The 23,359-nt window shown below is 43.1% G+C and overlaps 1 protein-coding gene across 2 annotated transcripts; it reads left to right on the plus strand.

Annotated features, from left to right (window-relative positions):
• The first annotated feature begins 14,214 nt into the window (after positions 1-14,214).
• On the plus strand, positions 14,215-20,501 carry LOC120651271 (probable chromo domain-containing protein LHP1). Of its 2 annotated transcripts, XM_039928732.1 has the most exons (5): positions 14,217-14,667; positions 15,339-15,425; positions 15,511-16,200; positions 20,029-20,089; positions 20,170-20,501. In XM_039928732.1, the coding sequence occupies exons 1-5, from the start codon at positions 14,390-14,392 to the stop codon at positions 20,221-20,223; spliced, it is 1,170 nt and encodes a 389-aa protein (XP_039784666.1). In that variant the 5' UTR covers positions 14,217-14,389; the 3' UTR covers positions 20,224-20,501. The 2 variants fall into 2 exon arrangements, with proteins under 2 accessions (XP_039784665.1, XP_039784666.1); XM_039928731.1 differs by having other exon boundaries at positions 14,215-14,667; positions 20,029-20,501.
• Positions 20,502-23,359: the final 2,858 nt, after the last annotated feature.

The following is a 23,359-nucleotide window of genomic DNA, read 5'->3' on the forward strand; positions in this document are numbered from 1 at the left end:
ATGTCTCTACTGCCACCATAATACTGGGTTGCTACAAATGGAACTTACCATTGCCACGAGCCTTTGTGACACCGAAAAATATGGGTTGCGATAGGATGAATTCTCTTTTGCAACGAAATGTGTTGCTGCCATAGTTTTGTAGCTCGCCATATGTCTATTCTGCCACGCTCATTTATTTGTAGCAGCAATAACTTAAAACATTAAAATATAGGATCAATAATAATTATGCATTTATAATTCATGGAACAACATTCAACCATTCACTGATAAATTCCGTTCAACAACAGCATGTAGCAACACATAGCAACATTCAACCATTGAACCATTCACTAATAATACTAATAAGTTTTCAACAGGACATTGTTTCAACACATTATTGAGATGACTTCAAGACGATCCCATCACTTGATCAGCAAAGAGTGACTTCAAGAAAGTCCCATCACCTGTTTGCTCCATTCGAAATGAGTTAGTTTCCTGAAAAGAATGAATAGCATTTGTAAGCATCAAATGATCTATAATAATGGAAAGGGTGCAACAACAGCATGTAGCAAACCAAAGTTTCATTGCGAATCATAAAATTATCAGAATGACAGTAAATAATTAACACAACTATAAACACTTTGACAACAGAAACAGAAACAGAAACATTCATAGCAGGTAGAGTACAAAAATTTCACCTCCTGTCTTCTTGGCGTTTTGTCGTCTCCTATTTGCAGCTTTTTCCTGTAGCAGTTGTGATGAAATGTATGCCACGGGCGGGATGGAATGTGCTTCATCAGCTTTACTACTTCTTGTAGTGCAAATGCTAGCTGCACTTGGTTTACCACCGACTTCAGATTGCTCTGGGTGGCTTTGAGGCTTCTCTTGGATCAAAAAATTTGGAAGGAAAAAATTAGGCTCGATTTTGTTCTGTATCTGATGATAGAAGTAAAAAGTTGTCAATTCACAAAAAACCTGACTAGAAGAGAGCACATTCGGTGAGTTTGTCTCTACTTCTTCAGTACTGTTCTGTATCTGATGATAGAAGTAAAAAGTTGTCAATTCACAAAAAACCTGACTAGAAGAGAGCACATTCGGTGAGTTTGTCTCTACTTCTTCAGTACTCATGTTTGATGTAGCCGATGCCACCTCTGCAGATGCAGTGACATTGTTGTTTGGCTGGATAGCTGTTGGCAGGACAATCTATGAAAGGATACATACATTTAGATATAGAACCTATGGGCCGCTGTTGGGCCAAACTAAATTTGTGGTTACTGTAGCCGGGTTGCCGGTACTGTAGCTGCTGAAGTTACAGTAGCATCGGGATTTAGTCCCGTACTGAAAGTTGAAAGAAAGAAGGACCATCTTAAATAGTCAGGCCAGGAACGCGTAATAACTTCAAATCGATCTTTTTGCGCGAAGTGAGGATGAAAGCGCAAGAGGGTTACGCGTAGGTGTGGTCCACTCAATGTGTAGAGTGGATCTGAGCCGTGTGTCGGGCCTGGGTCATTACACCTGTCCATTTGCTACTTGCATCATTGATAGGAACTCTCGCCTAAGCTCTTCTTTATCAGCCTCCCTTGCCTTGTTAATTTCTTCAATTTGTCGTGCATGTTCTCTCCTTTCGGCTTCCCTGTCAGCTTCCCATGTTGACATTTGTTGTTGTAGCTGCCCAAATGATTCCATGAGCTCGACGTGTTCCTGATGCTGTTGCTCCTCCCTACAAATTTGTTCCTGGTGATCCACATTTAGTAGCTGCCTTCTAGTTGGGTTTTTTGCCAGGTAGCCATTACCATGCAACTTGGTTGATTTGCACTCTGTGACTGCCTTGTATGCCTTCTGGAAAATCTCATTCTTTTCCTTTTCGGTAACAAAGCTTTCCTCTGCATTTGATTCCACCTCAGTAATAAGGCTACTTGCTTTGTCCTAACATTTACAAGGCACAGATGGAGGAGTTAGTTGAATAAGAAATTGCATCCATTCTATATTTGCATGGACTATATATAGTAATGTATGTACAAATTCATTGAGAACTCACGTAGACATCCCTAGATTCTTGTCTTTCCAGTGCCCATCCTTTGTGTGTGTTATAAACCAAAGTTTCATATCGTTGGGCTCATCACCAGTTTCTAGGTCTCTCTGATACGCCAAGAACATAATAAATTAGTAATTCATCCTGCAGGAAAAGCTTGTAGATGTGCTTCTCCAGTTATTACCTTCTCATAGCTGTGCTGGGCATAAGGCTTAGAGCCTGACAAATGTCTGGTCCTTTGTTGGGCTCGAATCCCAAAATTTTGTATGCTCTTTGCCTATAGAATGTCAAGATTTCAACAATAATCTTAATGACTCAGACATAGCCATTTTGTATGAAATTAGTATTGTTCAGTAATAGTAACAATGTGGAACAAACCTGGAATTTTGCAGTCCTAAAATAATTCAACAGATAGTGCCATTCAACAATATCTAATTCTTTAGGCTCATGTAGCATTCTCTGGTGGTAGCTGTTGTATGCCTTGGCCGTAGCACTAAAAGTTGAACGCCATCCTTTGTAACGCTCCTTAGCAATGTCCCATATGATTCTCCTTGAATGATCATTATCCTCAATGTCCCACCTAGCCTGTTATATAATTACAAGAACATGCAAATACTATGTGAGTTGTTACATTAGTTTAAAATTGAAATGTATACAGAAGCAAAGATTTTGATTACCAATATATCAGATGCTATTGACTCTTTTACGTCTTCATGGACATGTTTTCACGTTTTCACTCCAATGAGTGTCACCCTTTTGCTTGTCAACATTACTATTTCATCAACGAATGAGCGGTAGTTATCACCTACCGGTCCTCCAAGTCTGGAGAAGTCAATTTTCATCTTCTGATTGCCCACCTTGATTCTTTTGGAGATTGCCTTCAAGCCATTTAGGGGACCACGTCCCCCTTTCTGCCCATTTTTTGAGCCTATTCCATGGGAACAAAATGTAATAATAGACACTAAATGACATAATATGCATACACAATTAATTCCTAATAAACACAAGTTACCATTTCCTTGCCCCTGTGTCCAACGCCGAGCATGAGATGGTGGCTGCACTTGAGGTGTTGGGTTGTTGTCTTGACTGGATTGTATATGAATGGTAGGATTCAAATACGCATCTGCAGACAATTTTGTCACATGATGAGCTAGCATAATTTGAAGTCTGACAAAGAATGGTAATTTCTTTGACAATTAGGAGAGGGATATTATTGATGTCATCAAGTTTTCCTTCAACCCCCAACCATTCTTGGTATGTCTTGATTGTGTCCTCCCTGTATATGTCTTGAAACTCTGAAAAAGGATCCATAATATCAGTCATGAGTGAATTGCAAAATCCATGTGTGTGTATATATATTGGGCTTTAACATAACTCACACATGGCTTGGTTCCTTGTATGCATATAAGCTAGCCAATCTTTGTATGCATCTAATTCAGATTCATGCACTTCTTCTTCATCATGATCTGAGGAAACTCTATTGGATTTTATTGGTATTATGGCCATAGACGGGTCTGCTATTGGATTCTTTGACAAAACTATTCTGACCTCCCTCTCTTCCTCGTTACTCTTTATCATTGTAACTACATCAAAATCGAACTCGATCTCATTAAGTGTGCTTCCGCAGGAGCTTCAGCACTTCTATTCTTGTAGTATATGTAGTCCCTGGACCGATACCCCAATTTTGATTTCATTGATGTTAAGTTACCAATCGTGATTTGACCCATGTAAGCTCTATAGGTCTTAACACGTTCTTCTCCCTCCTCACTCCCCTTGCAAACGACATGCATGATCCATCTATCATCTGTTTTGCATATTCATCTATGGCATTTCAATTATTTGCAGTAATTTACAGTAAATCGCGTGCACAAATGCATGAAATCTAGAGTAGCAGTGCCTGCACAAATGCATGAAATCTAGGGTGGCAGTAGCAGGGTATGATCAAAAGGGGAAATAGCGTGCCTGGTCGCGGTCTCGTCCTGAGACAAAGGTAGCAAATATTCTGGATCTTGGCCATCGTCGCGTGCATCTTCGTCGGCCGAACATTGTGATGCTCTTTGGGACGAAACTGACCCAAAGAGCGAAGTCATCACACTAGGCCTGCTGGAGATGAGAGCTCCATCAGTCGCCGTATCAGAGGTTGGTGTGAATATTGGAGGTAGCATCGCCGACGCCGACGTAGGTGTGTGCAGCGTTTCCGACAAGGAAGGGGTCCCCCTTCCTGCCTCGCTGGATGTCGGCATCCTCTTCGCCTGTGTAGTGGAAGGCGAGAACCAACTTGGCGGCGCCTGTCATCGACTATCCCTAACTGACCGATCTAGATTGGTTTTGCGAGGGGATTAGGGAGGGAAAGTTGCACGAGTAGTAGTCAAATAACGCGGCGTTTCGTAGCAACGTGGGCCCAGTGATGGTAGTGCGGTAGTTTGGCGCTTTCTTAAAAATTTCTGATGGAAAAACTGGCGCCACTTTCCAAATCGCTGGCTATAAAATTTTCAGAACGCTTGGCGTATTTGAGGAGTGCATTTTTGTGTGTCCCGCTGACGTGCAGGTCCCACTCAGTTTAATTTATTTTTGTAAAGACGATTGATTGAACTTAATCGAGTTTTATTAATAATCTTTCTATATAAATTAAACTAGTTAACTATTTAACTATTTAACTGAACCCAGATCACACAAAATCATCTAGAATAACAAGATCATCAAGAATAACATTTTTCTAGATCACACAAGATCATCCAGATAGACAGTACCAGAATAACATGCATCACAAAAATTTAGTACCAGAGTAACATGCATCACACAAATTAAGTAACCAACTAAGGATAGGCAACCAGTGCATACGATATATGAGGACTGAGTTTACACATAGGCTTCCCTAGCCACGAGGACACCACACTAATTAAGGATCACCAACATGATCCACATCGACACAAGTTCAGAGACACATCGACCAAAGACACAACTTCAGACATGCTTCGAGTTTATTTGCTAAACTTCTTGAAGTTCAGCCCGAGAGCATGCCGAACCGCTTCATGTGAAGGACCATCACCTGATAGGATCTAAGAACCTCTTGTCTTCGTCATCCCTCTCCTCACTGAATTCCTGATATTAACTGAAATCCTGTTAACTGAAAGAAAGAAAGTAGTCAACTGAACTGTCAGAACAATTGAATTCCTGATGTTAACTCAATTCCTGATGAGTAGCAGTTAAGAAAGAAAGCAAACATGTTAAATGAAATATAATCCTGAATGTCTTTCTGGTGCATCTAGTCTGCAAGATATTCAGCAAAATATATAACCAATCACAAATTTGCATAAACTAAGATTGTACCAGTCCAACTAAAGTGTTGTCCGCAATGTCATTTGCTACTTTATAAAGCAAACATGTTAACTAAGTTCCTGAATGCCTTTTCTGGTGCATCTAGTCTGCAAGATCTTCAGCAAAATATATCACCACACACATATAACCAACCTGCATTGCTACCTTAGCTACAATAATCAAAACCACACTGAATTGAAGTAAGTTGCGCTATCTGATCTAATCCTACACTCCTCGCTGCAAAAGAGTTGGCGTCCTTCCCAGGCGGCGTCCGAACCACACATGGGCCGGCTGGCGCACCAATGGTCGCTGTGAACGCGAGACACCGGCTTTTGCACGGGAACCCTACGAGGAGTTAGGGGCACCACGTTCGCCGACACCAGCAGGGCTTGCTGGCGTAACCGCGCACAAGCCGTGTTCGCCCATGTCACCGGTGCTCCCGCCCCTGCGTCGTCGCCCTCGATCTTCCTAAACAGCTCCATGGCGCTGGCATCTTCTTCGGCGCCACTGTTGGGCCTGTACTTGTACACGGCGAGGACATACATGGCGACTTGATGCCTAGCCTTGGCGGCGCACTCGAGCATGTCGAGGCTAGGCCGGAGATCGCCGCGCGCCTCCACCAAGACCACGCGCATCCCCGCGAAGAAGCATGCCACCAGGTTGCCGACCTTGGACAGATTGATGATGAGGCTTTTGCGGAAGCCGTTGTCGTAGTACAAATCCCACGACCCAATCAGCAGCAGGGGATGCACTGCAAGGCGCCACCTGACCTCCGGCATGTGGCAAACCTGCTGCATTTTCTTGTGAGGTCTGAAGACTCAGCAAGGCGGGCGGCGATCTCAATTGCAATCTCAGTCGGGAGATTCTCCATCAGATGTGAGGAATACGAGGGATGCAGAGGGCGCGCGCTGGGAGGCTGTGAGGAGGGGATGCTCGATTGGATGCGAAGAACAGATGAGAAAACCCCAATTTGATGGAAGGGGAAGGGGAAGGGCGTGTTCTTGATGGTTCCGCCACGTCTCCTCGGTTTTTTAGCGCGGGAACAGTAGTAGCGGCGTCGACTTGTGGGACCCGCCGCATTAACTAGATTGGAATATACGGAGGCGAAGATGGAAGTGGGGAATTCAGATTAGAGTCCAAATAAAGCACTTCAAATTTTTTATGTGCAGAAACCTGGTAGAACTCTTTGTAGAATTTAAGTTTGATCAATGCATGTTAAATTTGCCGATGTTATATCTCCTGTTATATGCGCAGATTAAATTTGGAAAAATTACAGTTCAGCACACATCGTGTCTAGTTGTTGCTGTTAAATTTTGAACTCCAGAGCTAGTGTAGTTTAGTCTGGATAAATACATCTTCATTAATACATGCTCAGCTTTGGATAATTTTCATGGCTATATGCTTTATTGTTTTTGCTTGAAATTTTTACTGGAAGTAGCTAAGTAGATGAAGTACCTTACATAAAAATTGTAGCTCCAAAAACTAATCCTAACTTATGAAGTTAAAAAGTCAAACAACTAAGTGTTTACATTTAATATAAAACCCGCCACACAGCTCTTTTATGAAGTAAAGTGAATTTAAGAACTACTCTATAAACGATTGCCTAGAAAATAAAGTTAACTAAGACCACCACAACAAATACATGCTATATCGGACTACAACTTTATAGTGAAGGAAAGAAATATGTTTATATCATGTTGTAACAATATCATTTATGTATGCATATAGAAACGGTAAATCTACTCGACGGTGATTACGAATTGGTGCCCGCGAATACTACCACTCCAGAGAGTGTCTCTCTTAATTATACTGACTTGAATCAAGACCCGAACCAATGTTCGGAAGAGCCCAAGGCTACTTTTGAACAGTGCCCAAGAAGGCAAGCCCCGGTGCATAATCCCACTATTTTCCGAGTTATTATTCATCTAGCTATTTATAATGTTGTAATAATTTTATTTCAAGCATTTAAGTTTTCTAGGCGTTGATCGAAAACCTTAGATGCATGATACCTAGGTACCTATGTTTGATACCCGGATCTTTTTATCGACTAGTTGCCATGCTAACTAGGTATGGTAAAAGTTGAGAGGTTTCCTGCCTTTCACGAGATTATAGGAGTTGACTGACTATAATTCCTGCTGAAATATAAGGACAACGGGCGGGGTTGTGTAGTTGTGATACCCCGCTGGTGTAGTAAAAATGGTTAAGGTCGTGGTGTGTGGCTCATTTCGTTAAGCGTTTGAAAGTACTAGCCACATGCCAAGAAATATGGTAATCGGTAAGCTTAAGTACCTGATTGGACCGGCGAGTGGAACGACCCTTCACCCTCTTAGTAGAAGTAGGTTTTATTTTTGTCCGGACATACGGGTGCAGAGATGTCGGGCTCTGTAGTCGGGGAGGGTGACCCAGATCCACGGACTAGAAAGAAAGGGGAACTGTAGCGTGGGCGGGAGCGAAGTCCATCCCCATGCGTGTGGTCTAGGTTCCCCTGGCCAGGTTGAAATTTGATTCAGAATCATCCGCCTCGGAAACGGTCTAGGCCGGCCGGCCTCATGGGCCTAGGCCGGCCGGCCTACCCTCTTTCGGGCCCGCCTCGGTCTCATTTTCGCGTGTAGACTCCTCGCATCTTCTAGAGTTTATGTCCTTCACGATTGCACCCCTTTGGACGTCGTTATCTTGGAGATATCTTCGAGGAAAGGATATGATAGGGAATCCTTCCTTAAATCTTCATTTGCTTTGCTTAATCCCTGCGTGGTTGTGCCATGGCGGAGTTCAAGAGCTAGTTGGATTCATCGATGGTGTGCACATGGCGGTGATGATCCAAACGAATCTATTATGTGAGTAATGATAATCATGTCTTCCGAATCTATTAGCGATCATGTTCTCCTCTTTCGATTTCGTTCTTCTCTTTGGGTTTGCTTCATCTTAGATCTATTATCGAGATAGATCGCTTAGCGTGATCTTGTAGTCATGGTGGCTAGAGGTTCATGGCAGAACTACCAAAGGGGGTTCGACTTGCTTCAGGGTATCCCGTTGAAAGGGGTGGCGTCGTGACAGGCCGTTGCCACTTAGTAGGTTGGGTATCGAGGGATCGGATTGGAGATTTTGAGTTTAAAGATGCTTTTGATTGAGATGCATGATTTATCCGCTCGTTAGCTTGAACTACAACTAGATGACGATAGGCCTAGTCATATCTTTGGTTTTGCTATGATTAAGCCTATGTTCATGGATGAGATCAACCTTTACATATCACTCATATCTATTAAAGGTTTACCCTTTATATGCAATCAATGCTTCATGTTAGGATAGATCCATTAGATTAGATGGAAAACCTTAGGTAGTTCTTTGTCGATCCACGGATTGATAAACCTTGGGGGAATACTCTAAGGGAAAAGCTACACGAACCATGTACTTGCGGTATACAAATCGGGGCGCTAAGGAGCGTCAACATATCTCAAGGGAGGCACGTACATGGCCGTTGAGTCCCCGACAGGTGGGCCCAACGATGTAGTATAAAATGACATATTGTACAGACATTATGGCATTGCAGGCGACGGAGATCTCATTCCTGGATTTCCTTTCTCTGCCCGTGCGAATCCTCCGTCCGGCATAGCCATGCCCTGTCTTGTCGAAACGGCGCCAGGGTGTAGCTTGCGGCGTTGCCTGCAGCGTAGCTGACGGGCCGTGTAGCTTGCGGCGTAGGCGGTATGATGAAAAGGTGCCGTGCCATCGTATCCATTTAATGCGGCAGACGGGATCTGCGCGGATGCGGCGCATGCGGCTGCACTGTGTACCTCGGTAATATGCGGTCTACAGTGAGGCCTGACAAAGGCTGCCCCGCGTGCCGCGGTGGCAGAGCACGCCTCAACCACCCGCATTGAATGAGGTGGGTGGGCGAGTCTTCCAGCGCCCGCGCCTGCGCCTGGGGGACACGTGGCGCCCCGGACCCCGCCCCGGCGGTATGTTGGTTCTACGCGCGTGGGAGGTCCGGACGGACGCAGGGAGGTCTCGGATCCCTATGGGGGTCCTAGCCCTCGGCTGTTGGTGCGGAGCTTCCCCTCCTTAGGGACACGTGGCGTCACCGGACCCATCCCAAAGCAGGGAGCGGGTCCGGGGCCGTTGGCCCGGTGAGGTAAGAGCCTGACCCGTGGGGCCCGGCTGCTCCGCCCCTTATGGCGTAGTTACGGATGACTATGCGAGTCCTGCCTTTACTACAGTAGGAGTGGGTATCCCTGCTACAGGGTACCAACAAGCACCTACCAAGACGAATCGACTACTTTCATTAGGAGGTCGAGTACTCTCCAGCGAAGAACACCACATAGAACCCATAACTACAATTGCAAGATTGAAGAAACAAATGCCACGGACCCTGCTTAAATAGAAGAAGCAATGGGGCCGTTGTACACACCATGACACCAGAGGACAAGGCAGGTCACGGGCGAAACAGAAAAGATTCCATAGTAGTACTCGCCATGTGAACCCACGGGTACACAGTACATCGCAGAGCCACCTTTTCAGAAGATTCGCTACAGCACTGCTGACTTCAGAAAGATTGCAAAGAATATGATACGATCTCTTGGACCCTTAACCCCAAATCACGGATTTGAATTCAAGGCTTGGGGGCTGCGGGATACGTGTCATAAAAGGCATCTTTTTCGAAAACATTTCAAGCTCCAAACGAAAATTTATAGGACATAGAGGATTGAATTGATCCCCAGCTTGATTTATCAAATCAAACTAAGGCTCGGGGGCTACTCCATATGGAGTGCGAGTACATCACGCACCATATATCGAGACGGATTTGGGGCGTGAGCACCTCATAGCCTCGATGCAATCGAAGAAGCACTCGGAAGACTTCTCGAAGTGCTCGATGGACTCCAAGGACGGTCAACCTGCTCCAGGAGCATCCAAAAGCACTCATTGCCCAGACAGAAGTCCAAAAGCTCTCGAAGCACCCGACGAACGTCTTCAGAAGCACTCAATGCCTGCAGGACTCGACTACGAAGAGCTCGGGAGCTTGTCGGACCCGGGATAGCGGGACTGCCCATAGGCACAGAATATTCTAGAGTAGGGAGTAACACATGGATACGCCCTACCTCTATTGTATCTACTCGAATAGGAGTAGAACTAGTCGATGTACACGGAAACTAGCCGAACTCCTCGGACTAGGGTCCAAACAGAACCCGACTAGGATTTTCCATGTAAACCTCTTCCCCTAGATCATACAAGGGCGAACAGGGACCCCTCCAAAAGGGACAACACACATCGAACAACACCTAAGGGAATACAAACCACCACACAGGACGTAGGGTTTTACGCTCCGGCGGCCTAAACCTATCTAAATCCTTGTGTTCCTTGCACCATCGCGTTCTGATCTCGGCAAGTCCCTACTCATAACCACTCTCCTCGGGATACCCCTCGGAGAACCCGATGGTAAAACACCGACAGGGACTCGCCGAGATCAGAACATAATGGTGCAAGGAACACAAAGATTTAGACAGGCTTAGGCCGCCGGAGCATAATACCCTACGTCCTATGTGGTGGTTTGTATTGCCTTAAGTGTTGTTCGATGTCTTGGAGGAGTCCATGCCCGCCCGTATATATTCTGGGGGGACAGGGTTACATGGAGTGTCCTAGCCGAGTATTGTTAGAGTTCTACTTCATTGTGGTCGAGTAGTTTTCATGTACTTCAGCTAGTCCTACTATCGTACGAGTAGTTAGAAGAGGTAAGGTATATTCCATGCACTATCCATTACTCTAGAATATTTCACGGCTGTGAATAGTCCCGCTGCCTCGGGTCTGACAAAGGGTGTCTTATCAATCTTCATCTCAGGAAAAATCAATCGTCCTTCGTTCATGGCCGATTGACCCTGGCGATGGGAGGCATTACAGTAGTTATTTGCATGAGAATGAGAATTATGATATTTATAATATGCACGCCGCTTTAACTCCTCAAGCGGTGGTATAACATGAGAAATCTTTATATGTCCTAAACGCAATAATTCATCAAACATATGATAGTATTTAGAGACATCAAAAGTAAATTTCATTTCCTCTTTCCGACTCTTTTGAGTCAGCTTAAGCGATGCACAAGAACAAGGTTTGGCCGCGGATGGCCAAACAAATTCAGCAGTGTAAACCTCTTTATCCTCATCGTTCGATAAATCAGAATCATATTCAACAACTTGTATATTCGAACGATGAGGTTTATATGCATCTTTAGAATTTTTAAACTTGTACTCTTGGTTCATAGCTTGAAGTTGTAAAGTATTAATACTATAAAAATCAAACCCATCGAGCTTTTCTTTCAAATGTGAGCGCAAACCACCAAGAGTAATATCTACCAAATCCTTATAAGACATTGACAGATTGAAGCATCAGTTTTTAATTTCTTTAAATTTTTTAAAATAATCAGCAACAAATTCATCTCTACTTTGTCTAACTGATGTCAAATCCATCAATTTAGCTTCATTTTCCCCACTATAAAATGATCATAAAATTTTTGCTCCAATTCGATCCAAGAGCGGACCGAATTCCGGGATATTGTAGAAAACCAAGAAAAAGTAGTCCTAGTTAAAAATAAAGAAAACAAACACACCCACAAAGATTTACTGGAACTAGCCTCACCAAGTTGAGTCACATATTGACTAATGTGCTCCCAAGTTGACCAATTATTGTCCCCACTAAATTTAATGCAGTAGGGAATGCGCCACCCTGTAGGATAAGGAACCAAATCGAAAGCATTGGGGTACGGTCGTTGGTATAACCAATTTTTACCAGGATCAATGCCCAATTAACTAAGTTTAGTACTAAGCATAGTACTCAAGTCTGCCTTCATCCTAGCAAGATCGGTCTTGTAATTACTGCTCATTGATGTTCGGGCTAGACGATTCACCGTTGGATCAATGGTACTCATCGTATGTGTAGCATAATGGGGACTAATCTTAATCAAATCATCCCAAACATCATGTGGCATGGCGAGTGGAAAAGGTGACTTGCCGTAGGATTTAGTAGTGTACTGAGGTACAAAGCCTTCCAATTCATCTATTTGGCCAGGGGTAGCCGAATTTGGAATTGGTGCAAGTGCAGGGGTAGACGCTGAGGCTAGCGCCATAGCACCGGTCTGACCGCTGCAGACGTCGAGGCGCCGGTCTGACGGTCGGTGCGATCGGTCTGACCAGTTCGGCCTTGGATGGCCAAACTGCGTCTGGTTGTGGTGTTTGCCCAGCGAAATAATTCGGTGGCATCCCATATTTTACTTCAGTTGTAGATGTATGTGCTGCAGAATCAGGAGAAAGATCTTTGGTGGAATAGGCAGTGTTTACAGATTTACCCTTATCAATCTTGTCCATACTCTCAGAAAGATCAAGAATCACATCTTATACATACTGATGAGAGGCATCAATCTTCTCCCCAATATCAGATATTAACTTAGTATAAAAATCTTGGGAAGGATAACTTACATCGAGGACAGGAGAAGTATAGGTGTATTAGTAGATGGGATTGACGACTTGACGAATTTTTCCCTCGCGACCACACCTTGTTGAGTCTTACTATAGCATGACAACAACCTCGCCTTCATCTCATCGTTCTGCCATTTGAGTTCGGCTTCGAGCGTTTGATGGTGCTCCTCAGGTAGCTCTTTGTATTTGACGTTGATGGCATTAGCTGCATCTACCTTGGAAAGATCTGGCTTCTCACCGGCCATCGAAACCGATGTAGATCTTTTCTTCCCAAGCGGAGTCGTCAAAAAGTATGTTGACGCTGATCTGGTCAACACACAAGAACTAGAATGCGCGGATCGCAAATGATCGCAGCACCAGCGAAGGACGCCGGCGACCGGTCAGACCGGTTGCGCCAACCGGTCAGACCGGTTGGACACAGAGACCTTCTTGAAGACCTAGAACCTCAAGCTCGGGATAGATTCCGTCAGAGCTCGAAGAACTAGGGTTGTCTTGAGATCGGCAGGCGACTCAAGACGCCTTTGAATGCCGTAGAGACAAGTAAAGAACAACAAAATGTTTGGAAAAGTTAGGGTTTGGAAAATAAGATAAAGAGAACTGTTTTGATTCGATTGTGGTTAAAAATCCTCAATCGGCCGTAACCTTTATATTTACAATAAGACTCTAAATCACAAATTCTAACTGTATTCGGACTACACAGACTTACCGGGCGGCCATAGTATTTGCCAATTTTAGCCTTCAACGCAAACTTGTTCTTATGATAAAGAGTTGCAGGGATCAACTCAATTTGTACAGGTAGCTTTTATTGCTGAAACGAAGCAACGAGAACTGCTCTTTTTGTTGATTTGTTCCTTGGAGTGGATCGATATCGATAGTAGTTTTTTGCGGCCTGGATTGATCCGGATAAAATTGATGTGCCCAGCTCATGAGCTTAACAAGTCAGCTTATGCTTTTAACGCACCGAGCCAGCTCAGCTCGTTATCCAGCCTTAGCATTTGTTGTGCCAGAATATCAATTTAAATTATCCAAAGTGCTCTATATTGGTGTTGTACTATAAGTATTACTTCAATTGATTTAAAATGCAAACTTTATTTTATATTTCATCTCTAGCACACTCTATATAGTTGGCTTGGCTCTTTTTTCTGCTAAATCTCCATGCTAGCAGTAGTAGTCTAGCACGCTGCTCAAATAATAATAAACGATATTATTATTTGAAACTGTGAATTTATTAAGCCACAATAGCTGAAAAATGCTAAGGCATATAGTTTTATCTTAAGAAAGATAGGAGCTGAAAAATGCTAACTATTTATTTATCGTTTTTAAATTTAAAAAAATTATACAATATTTGTACTGTTATAATAGACTTATAATATGCATTATTATCATGTTAGGCGTTTCAAACGGATTAATATCGTGAAGCAGCCTTGTCCGGCTCTCGTCACGCCGTACAGAGCCTTGCCCTGTTCCTCCCAAATACCTAAGAAAAGGCGGCTACAACAACCAGAGCGCTCATCAGCAAAAATCTGAACAAGATCCGCCACCGATTTGGGGAGTACCAGGCGAACGTGTGGCCGGCGCGGCGAGTTGAAGCAAGTTCGCCATGCGCCGGAGCAGGAAGGATTCCGGCGATCTGGCGGAGGCTCAGGAGGACGAAGAAGAGGCGGAGGAACAGACTGAGGGCGAGGAGGAAGATGGGGAGGAACAGGAGCAGACGGAGGAAGGGGAAGGTGAGGAGATTGAGGCTGGGGCAGGGGCCGAGGCGGAGACGCCGGCGCAGGACGCCATGGAGCCGCTGAAGCTGGCCGAGGGCTACTTCGAGATCGAGGCCATCCGCCGCCGCCGCCTCCGGAAGGGCCAGCTCCAGTACCTCGTCAAGTGGTTAGTCACGCCGCTTCCTCTCCCAATCTATTCTCTCCGTTTTTTTATTTCCCGGTTACTTGTAGCGCTGCATACTACTTGATTCTTGCTTGGATTGCGTTGCGTTTCGTAGATACTCACTCAGTAGTGCGGATTCTCGCCCCATTGTTGCTTCTGGGCCTGGTTTGGTGTTTACTGCGCTACATTTGCGTCTTGGATGGGGATCGAAGAATCGGGTTGAGTTGAATTCCTCTGGAAAGTTTCGTTGTTTTGTGGAATGCTTTTCCTTGTCTGATCTATGATTTTAATCTGCTGGTGGTGTTCTGCATTCGATTATTAGCATGGCTTGGTTCCGTCGATCTACCCTCTGTCCATGCTCTCGGGACGTTTCTAGTGCCGTGTCGATGTTAAGTTGTGAACTCGACACTCAAGAATGGCGGTTTGGCAATGTGGCAATGTTCTTCAGAAGTTCTTTTATTTGTGCTGTTAAATAGAGTAGAGCGTATGTTGCTGCATCTTGCAATTTGGTGGTCAAATTTGGCAGGCATTGAGTCATGTATTCCTTTAACTTCATTTCCAGTTCGTTCAATAGATTCATTGTGTAATGCCTGATTGCTCTTTCTTTCCTTGATTGTGGACTACCGATTGAAAACTGAATTCTATATCCCTAACAATCCGATGTCATTTATAAGGCGGGGATGGCCGGATAGTGCTAACACATGGGAACCCCTTGAAAACCTGAAGGCTTGCTCGGACATTGTTGATGCTTTTGATAAGAGGTATAAATGTGAAGCAATTCTAGCATTATTTTCAAATTTACAGAAGATGACATTGTCTATTGTGCTGGTGGTTTGTTCAATGCAGGTCACGGTCGCCAAGGTCCTCTCGGAAGCGGAAACGTAAGACTGCAACTACTCTAACATCAGATCCTAACTCTTCTCGTGGAAAACGGGGTCGCCCACCTCGGTCGGAGGCCCGATATATGACTGGACCTCATGCCCCAGAGCCCAAGAAATTGCCCTGCAGGACAAGTAGTAGGAGAGCCTGTAATAATGGTAACAAGACCTTGTTTGGTGAACTCGAGGCATCAGTGAATGTGCTTGGGCAAAGAGTAGTACAGGAGGGTAGTTCTGGTGTGGTTTCAGTTGGGTTTCCATCACAAGGGGTTCCTCTATCTGTTAGCTTGACTGACCAACAAGACGAGCATCACCCTGCAAATGGTCCATCAAAGTTGGAAAATTCAGTACGAGCACTCCCATCTCAAGGTGGCCAGATAACTGGTGCAAAGAAGCGTAAGTCTGGATGTGTTAGGAGGTTCAAACAGGATGAAGCAGCAATACAAGAGCAAGGAGGTGTTCGTGATCACACAAGTGACAAGCCAGGCAATGAGTATGTTGATTCCACAGAAGGAGAAACTGGTGATAAGAACAAGGGGGGGGACTCTGCTAGCCAAATTCATAATCCTAAGATCCTCAAGATCATCAAGCCAGTGCGCTATTTTGCTACTGTTTTGGATGGCGTGCAGCAAGTTGCAATAACGTTCAAGGCACTCAGGTGAATAATGATATACCTTCTTCTTTAGTTCATTGGTCTTAGCAGCTCTCTACCAAGTTTAATTTTCACTTACTGATTCTTTGTTGTATTTTGCGGTTGTTCCTTGCCTAATTAAAGAAATATCGCAAGTCCACAAGAAAGCATACTTTATGCAATACTAATAACACCAGTTCTCAGACTATAGTGCTCGGTTTACTGCCCTCCATGTTAGTCGCCTAAAAAATATGGTGCATCCTTTGAACCATTTTTGGAATTGTATGGTAACAGGACCCATAATTATTCATCCAAATTCTTTTGTATTGTTGTGTCGCCTTCTTAATGTCTTGTTCTAACGCCTTGAGCTGTAGCTGATAATGAAATATGTGAACTAATCTAAATCTCAAATAGCTTATCTCTGCCTATGCAGATCAATGTCCATGCATTATCTTAACCATTAGGAAATTTGTAGTAGAGTTTTTTTAGTGAATTTAATGTTGAATGTGAAGCTAGGTCAGATATGGAGAGGATGAGGTGAAGGGCGTTCTTGATATTTTTGTTACGTATTACTTCTTGTATACTATTTTTTTCAATCGGTCCCTTAATCTGTTAATCCTGGGTGTATCTTGATTGTCCAAAGTTAAACATTCAAATTTTTAATTTTTTATTGTAATATTTAAGATCTTAATTTTCCTATGGAAGAGATTTGACAATGTAGTTAGGCCAATATTATTAGGTTCTTATTGTACCTCATTTTTGGGGATTACATACTTTTTATGTGATTAATTTTTTTCTAACAAATACATTGGTATCATCAAATAGTAAAGATCATAATCGGGTATGGAAGGACCACTTCACTACCAAATGTGTATAGTAACAAATGTTTACATTGCTATTAGCTATTTGTGGTCCTTTGGATTGGAAATGGCCTCCAAGATACGAGAATTACCTAGCTTGATAGGAATATTGAAATGTTAGTTTTTCTCTAACGTTTTTCTTTTGGAAACTTGTGAGCTTAAACTATGTATTTAGAGATTCCGGTTGACCCTTATGGGATTATGTTCCCAGAATGAACTTGCTTTTTTGTATGAAACCCTACTCTCAGGGAGCCAAAATTCAATAGAAGTGACAAATGGTGACATGTTCCAAATTATGCAATATGGTTATGTTGTGGGTTACTTTTTTTTGAGGGGTTGTTGTTGTGGGTTACTATGAAGCATTGGTTTTCATGTCCAGCCCATTAGGGCCCATGCAAAGTAGCAACGCCAAACTAGGTTTCCTAGGGGCGGTGAGGTACTGGTCACACCGGTCCCAAGGTGGATCTGTCTGTTCGAGATTAAGTTAGATTAGTCTAAGTTGTTATCTGTTTCATTAACTAGTGGAGATGCACATGCCATAGACATGTGTTTAAAGTTAAACTGTTTAAAAACATTGCATCGAACTACTACTAAAAAAATTCTCATTTGTTGTGATGGAATAATGTATTTGCTATCTAAAAGTCTAAAACAGAAGCAACATTTAGTATCTTATAAGACAACCCTTGATTAAATATGGAAGCATATTGTTTTCACGTGGATGTTTATGGGTGAGGGACGGGTGAGCCAGCGCTAATAGGAAGGAATACGTAGCCTGGTTTGTTACCGATTGGAGTTTACATGAGTTTATTTGGAGCCAATTAGTTCCATGCATGTAGTATATTTAATTCCATAAACGTAGAGGAAGTAAAGGAATCAAATATTTAATTTCATAAACACCAAGGAAGGAAAGTAACCAAATAGAGAGGAATCGCAGAGATTGAAGGCTGCTGATTTGGAAAACGTCAGACTCCGATCCGCTCCCTTCTGACTTGTCCGTGTCCTTTTTTATGTGCCCCAGTTTGCACTCGTACAGTCAGGGGCATCAACATTAGCACATCAGCCGCAACATTTTCCATGGAGGAAAAAAAGGAGGGTCCAAATTGGTGGGTAAAATAACTGAATAAAAATTTGTGAAAGTATTATGTATATACCCAGCAATCCCGATCAGGACAACATGTTGGGATTAGGATAGGTGACTGCTGCTGACCTCCAGGATAATAGGCACTGGTGCCGACGACCATGCAATGTGTGACATTAGGACGGGCAGAGAGAATGAGGGAACGCCGGCGGCAACAACCAGGGAAACGCAGACAATGTGGGATGCCGGTGACCTAAGACATGATTTCAATGCCCTGACTAACAGCACCTCCTTAACCAACAAAATAAAATTGCTATCACAACAAACTTTGCAACATGGGCAGAAGGCAGACTTTGGCGTTGCATGCGACATCATGTTGCTCTTGTGGCATCAGATGCTTGGCACAGGTTAAGCCACTTTCTGATCAGCGGAGAGGTCCTGTCTCAGAAGACGAAATCGGGTGGTAGCAGCTTCTTGGCGCGCCAGCGGCCACAATGGGGTGAATGATTAACCCTACAGGTGTATGGCTTTATAGGTGCGGGGATTGAGGGCAAGGAGACATCATGCTTTGGAAAGGCTACTGCGGCAATCAGGGCACCTCTAATTTGCCCCTTGATTAATTGATAATATATCTTGATTTATTTACTATGGAAATAATTTATACTATTTAATTTATGCCCGTTCCATTTATACTACTTTATATCCTATTTGTTCATAAGGAAAGAATTATGTGAGGATCAATTTTCTCCCTTAATTGCGCGTGTGAGTGTGATCCATGCGGGGGGTACACCGTGTGGGTATGTAGAAGGTTTTGTTGAAAAACGTTTTAGCTTGTGAGTGGAAATATTTTCTTTCTATCAAAAAAGTAGGACTTCACCCCCCTTTCATCAAACCTTCCACACTGGCAAGTGGAGCCTCCGTGAGGAGTACGGTGGGTGTAATCTTAGTGAGAAAGGGTTTCAAGTTCAACTTTTATAGTATAGATTCTAGAGGTAGGTTCGTTAGTTGTCAAGTCATCCCATCTATATACAGATGGGGTTTGTATCCATTCTGATTAAGCAAGAATAATACCAATCTATTAGGGTTAGCTCCCTTATCCCTGCCTTTGAGGTGTGTATGTGGATACAAACCCCATCTGTATATAGATGGGATGACTTGACCTGTAAGGAACCTATCTCCAGAATTAAGGAAACAGATGACAATTCAGAAGAATCTCTAACAGACAGACTCACCCTGGGACTGTCATGAACATTACAGCGCGGTACTACACACGTGAACTGTACCGAGCCAGCCCTAGGAAACATTGGCCCTAATGGGCTGGACATAACATTGGTAATGAGTTTGTCCTTGTCCCTTCGAATAAATTGCATGATCGTTCAATTTTTCCAGCTCTATATACATTGTTGCAGTCAGCTTTGGAAATGTGTTTCAAATATATTTGCAATCCTTGGTCTTTTGCCAAAATAGATGTTGCATGGATTTTGAAGTAGCATATCAATCAGGTTATCAAATGTACGCAATTATGGGTCAGATTATCTGGCTGTTATCATTTTTTTTGCGGGTATCTGGCTGTTATCATGACCAGCAATCATCCTATCTACTATCTCTGTCCTGAAATCTAAGGGATTGTAGGCTTCTAGCAAGCACCTGGACAAGTACTTGTACAGGTGCATGGCCAGAATCCCATATATTCAGGACAGAGGTAGTTGTTGTTATGGCATGTTGAATTTTTCATCCTGCAGTGTTGTTGCAGTTGAGCGTGCCATGTGATTTCTGGTTCTGTATATTTTTTACTAGCACTACAAAACTTCTATTTGTTTTAGTTTTTTTTTAAAAAACTTCTGTTTGCTTAAGTGCGATTGTTTTCATTGGCATACATGTGTTTCTCTTATACACTTCCATCAACATGATGAACAGGTCTGATGGAACAGAAGTATTAGTAGATGACAAGCAGTTGAAAGCTAAGGAGCCCTTAGTGGTATGCCCTCATTATCTTCTCATTTCACTTGAAGGAAAAATGAATTATCACCCCACAACAATTATCTTTCTCGTTTGCAGCTTATAGAATACTATGAGCAGCATCTTCGTTATAACCCCACCTCGACACATTGAAGCTTCTGTGTTCAGTTGCCTGTGCTGCCCCTATGCTTGGAACGGGATGGAGATTGTATTTAATGTAGCATTTTTTTTGTGCTAGATATATCTAAGGCGGTTGCAGATTGTTAGTCTGGCACTCTTGTCAAGCAGTCCTTGTGCTGAGTATGCGTAAACTTTGATTTTATGGAATGCAATGCCAAATTAACCCGACGTTTTTGTGTGTATTATGTGCTAAGAAGTTAGTAAATTGGATCCTCTGCGCTTGCTATTGGGCGACTGGACGTGAAGCATTTTCTAACTTCGAATCAAATCTGTCATGTGTTTTGCCATTGCCCTGGTAATGTGTTCCAGGTCATGGTTGGGTGTTATATAGGTTCCATTTGGATCTAAGTGCTAATGCCGGAAGTGCTAAATTTTAGCACTAATCCATCCAAATGCTGAGTGTTAATGGACTGGGTTGAATTTTAGATGAGAATTAAAAACTTTAGCACGAGTACAAGTGCTAATACTCTCTCCATTTCAAAAACAAATCATAGAAATTCTAAGACAAATTAACAAGATAAAATAATCATGTTTAACCTTATTCATTATTCATATTTGACATTAATTGATTTTTACATACACATTTACATGGGGGCTTTGCCGTTCTTTCCCCTGTTTTGAAGTGAAATGTTGATTTTGCCTACTTTTTGAATTGTGCGAATTTATCTCTGTTTTCTGAAAATGAAGGAAGCGTTTGCCCCTATTCTCTGAAAACCAGTTAACAGTATTAAAATTGCTACGAAAAGATCAATTTACCCTTGTAGATTTATCCCTACTATTATGAGATTTTGGTGATTTTACTCTTATTTTGAATAAAAGAAGGGGACAACATTTTGATAGGTTTAAAACAATTTTTCTCAAGCAAATTCAAACCAGATTTTTTATCCAGAAAATCAAACAAATCAGTTTATTTCCCAAAAATAATTAAGCCAATTAATCAGTTTCATCCACAAAATCAAGCAACCAAATCACCGCAATTTCTTTCAAGGAACGAGCAAACAAATCTCTAAATATCCAGCCCCTCTGCAACTGCGATTCTCGTTCCTCTCCATCGATTGAAGCCTCAATTTAGTCCGTGACAACACTTGCTGTGCAGCGATGAGCATGGGCTGGTGGTGGGCAGAGGTGAGCAAGCATCGTACTCCGGTGGCCGGGGACCCATGTTGCGTGGGAGGGGTTCGCCGCGCCGGCCGCGGGGGTTCCACTGCCTCAAGGATGTTTTTTTTATTTCTTTTAATTTTTTGAATACCTCTTCAACTAACAGAGTTTAAAGTAGAGCAAACAGAGACTTTATTTTAAAAAATGAGGGGTAAAATCGCAAAGTCGAAAAAAGTAGGGCAAAATCACCATTAGCTTTCACAATGAGGGCAGGAACACCAAATTGCCCATTCACTTTCTAAATAGAGTAATATGATTTATTTGTTAGGATAAATTCTAAATCATAGAATGGCTTGTTTTTTTGGATGGAACGAGCATGTGCTAAAGTTTTGTTAGGATTGAGAGAGATGTGCCAAAATTTAGCATTTAACTTTAGCTCATCCAAACATTCTTAAATTGTTTGGCCTTCAAAATTAAGGCTTGGATAGCATGACGACGTGCGAAGGGGTTTTCTGTTTGTAGACACGCTTCTAAAGGGGTGTTTGGGAGTACTCCACTCCATATTTTTAGCTCTACTCAACAAAAAAATATCCAAACAAGTTTAACTGCTCCACTCTACTCCATCAAAAACTAGCTCCACTCTACTTTTTTGTGGAGCTCCTCAAGAGGTGCTCCACCAAAAATTGGAGTTGGTGGAGTTGGGTAAAATTACCCACCAAAAGAAAGTCGCCGCTGTTTTGTTCCTCCCGCAGGCTGTCTTCTCTGCCACCAGTTGCAGCTCTGCCGCCAGACACATTTCGGCTCCTATATATCTTGTGGAAGATGGTTAAACAAGTCATCTATAAAACGCACTAAGGCCCATCTAGTGAAAAAATGTTGAACCAACATATTGAAAATGTTGAGCCAACCTTTGAAAAATGTTGAATCAATGTTTAAAAAATGTTGAATCAACATTTTTCCTCGTCTTCTCTGGCGCCGGCGGCCAACACAGGCAGCAGTGAGCGGAGCAGCAGGGCGCACTGGCGGCGGCGGCTGCAAAGACAACAGCGCGCGGAGCAGCAGGGGGCGCGGTCGGTGACGGCGGCGCAACGACGTGTAGCACAGATAGTGGTTCTCACAGCTGCAGGCACACGGGCGGCGCGATGCGAGTGGGTGCAGGCGGCAAGCGGAGGGCGGTCGGGGACGCGGACCATGGCGGGTGGTCGACGGCAGTGGCAGGGTGGGGGAAGAGTGGAAGGGGAGGGAGGAAGATAGGGTTTGAGTGTATCCAAGGGCTGAGATTGTTTGCATGAATCTCAAACATTGGAAGTTGGGGGAAGAATTTTTTTTTGGAAGATGTATAGGATTGGGGCATGGAAGTGGGGTGTCGAATGGTGGGCCTAGTTGGGGCACTAGTTTGCAATTGGGCTAGTGAGGCGAAAAGAGTTGGGATGGCCTTTTAGAGTCGTGGAGTGGAGCCATATTAAGTGGTGGAGTGGAGTGGAGTTGGCGGAGAGAAGTGGCTGTTTTAGGTGTGGAGTGTTTCCAAACAAACCATAAATGTTACCGAACTGAAATTCTGTTATATCTTGTCATACTTTGCATGCAGCTTAGGTTTGCAAGGAGACATGTAGCGCACGGCATGTTACCCACCACCACCATGTAGACAATATTCGGTGCAAACTACTTGTTGGAATCGTGAAAAACCATATAGAAACTTTTAAAAAATATTTAAATGATACACATCCATAGTGAATTCATTTATATATTTTGTTGCTAAAGTAGAGATGCGAATCAATCTAGAAAAAAATCATACCAAATTAACAATTTTCATGTGCATGTACGCTAGAAGATAAAATTCCGTTTGAATTTTTACAAAAACAAGTTTGCATCACAAGTTTTGCAAAGAAAGTATAAATATGGATACACTACGGATGTGTGTCCTGTCAATTTTTTTTGAAAACTTCTGGGTACATATTTTTAGAGTTTTCACATACCACCGAAGAAGGGTTTGCACTAAATACTTTTCTGC

Source organism: Panicum virgatum, chromosome 9K (assembly GCF_016808335.1).
Source record: "Panicum virgatum strain AP13 chromosome 9K, P.virgatum_v5, whole genome shotgun sequence".
Classification (NCBI taxonomy): domain Eukaryota; kingdom Viridiplantae; phylum Streptophyta; class Magnoliopsida; order Poales; family Poaceae; genus Panicum; species Panicum virgatum.

Coding starts and splice junctions, on each gene's coding strand:
- LOC120651271 (XM_039928731.1), top strand. CDS start 14,390: ATGCGCCGGAGCAGGAAGGATTCCGGCGATCTGGCGGAGGCTCAGGAG. Junction 15,426..15,510: donor GTTGATGCTTTTGATAAGAG/GTATAAATGTGA, acceptor TGTTCAATGCAG/GTCACGGTCGCCAAGGTCCT. Junction 16,201..20,028: donor ATAACGTTCAAGGCACTCAG/GTGAATAATGAT, acceptor CATGATGAACAG/GTCTGATGGAACAGAAGTAT.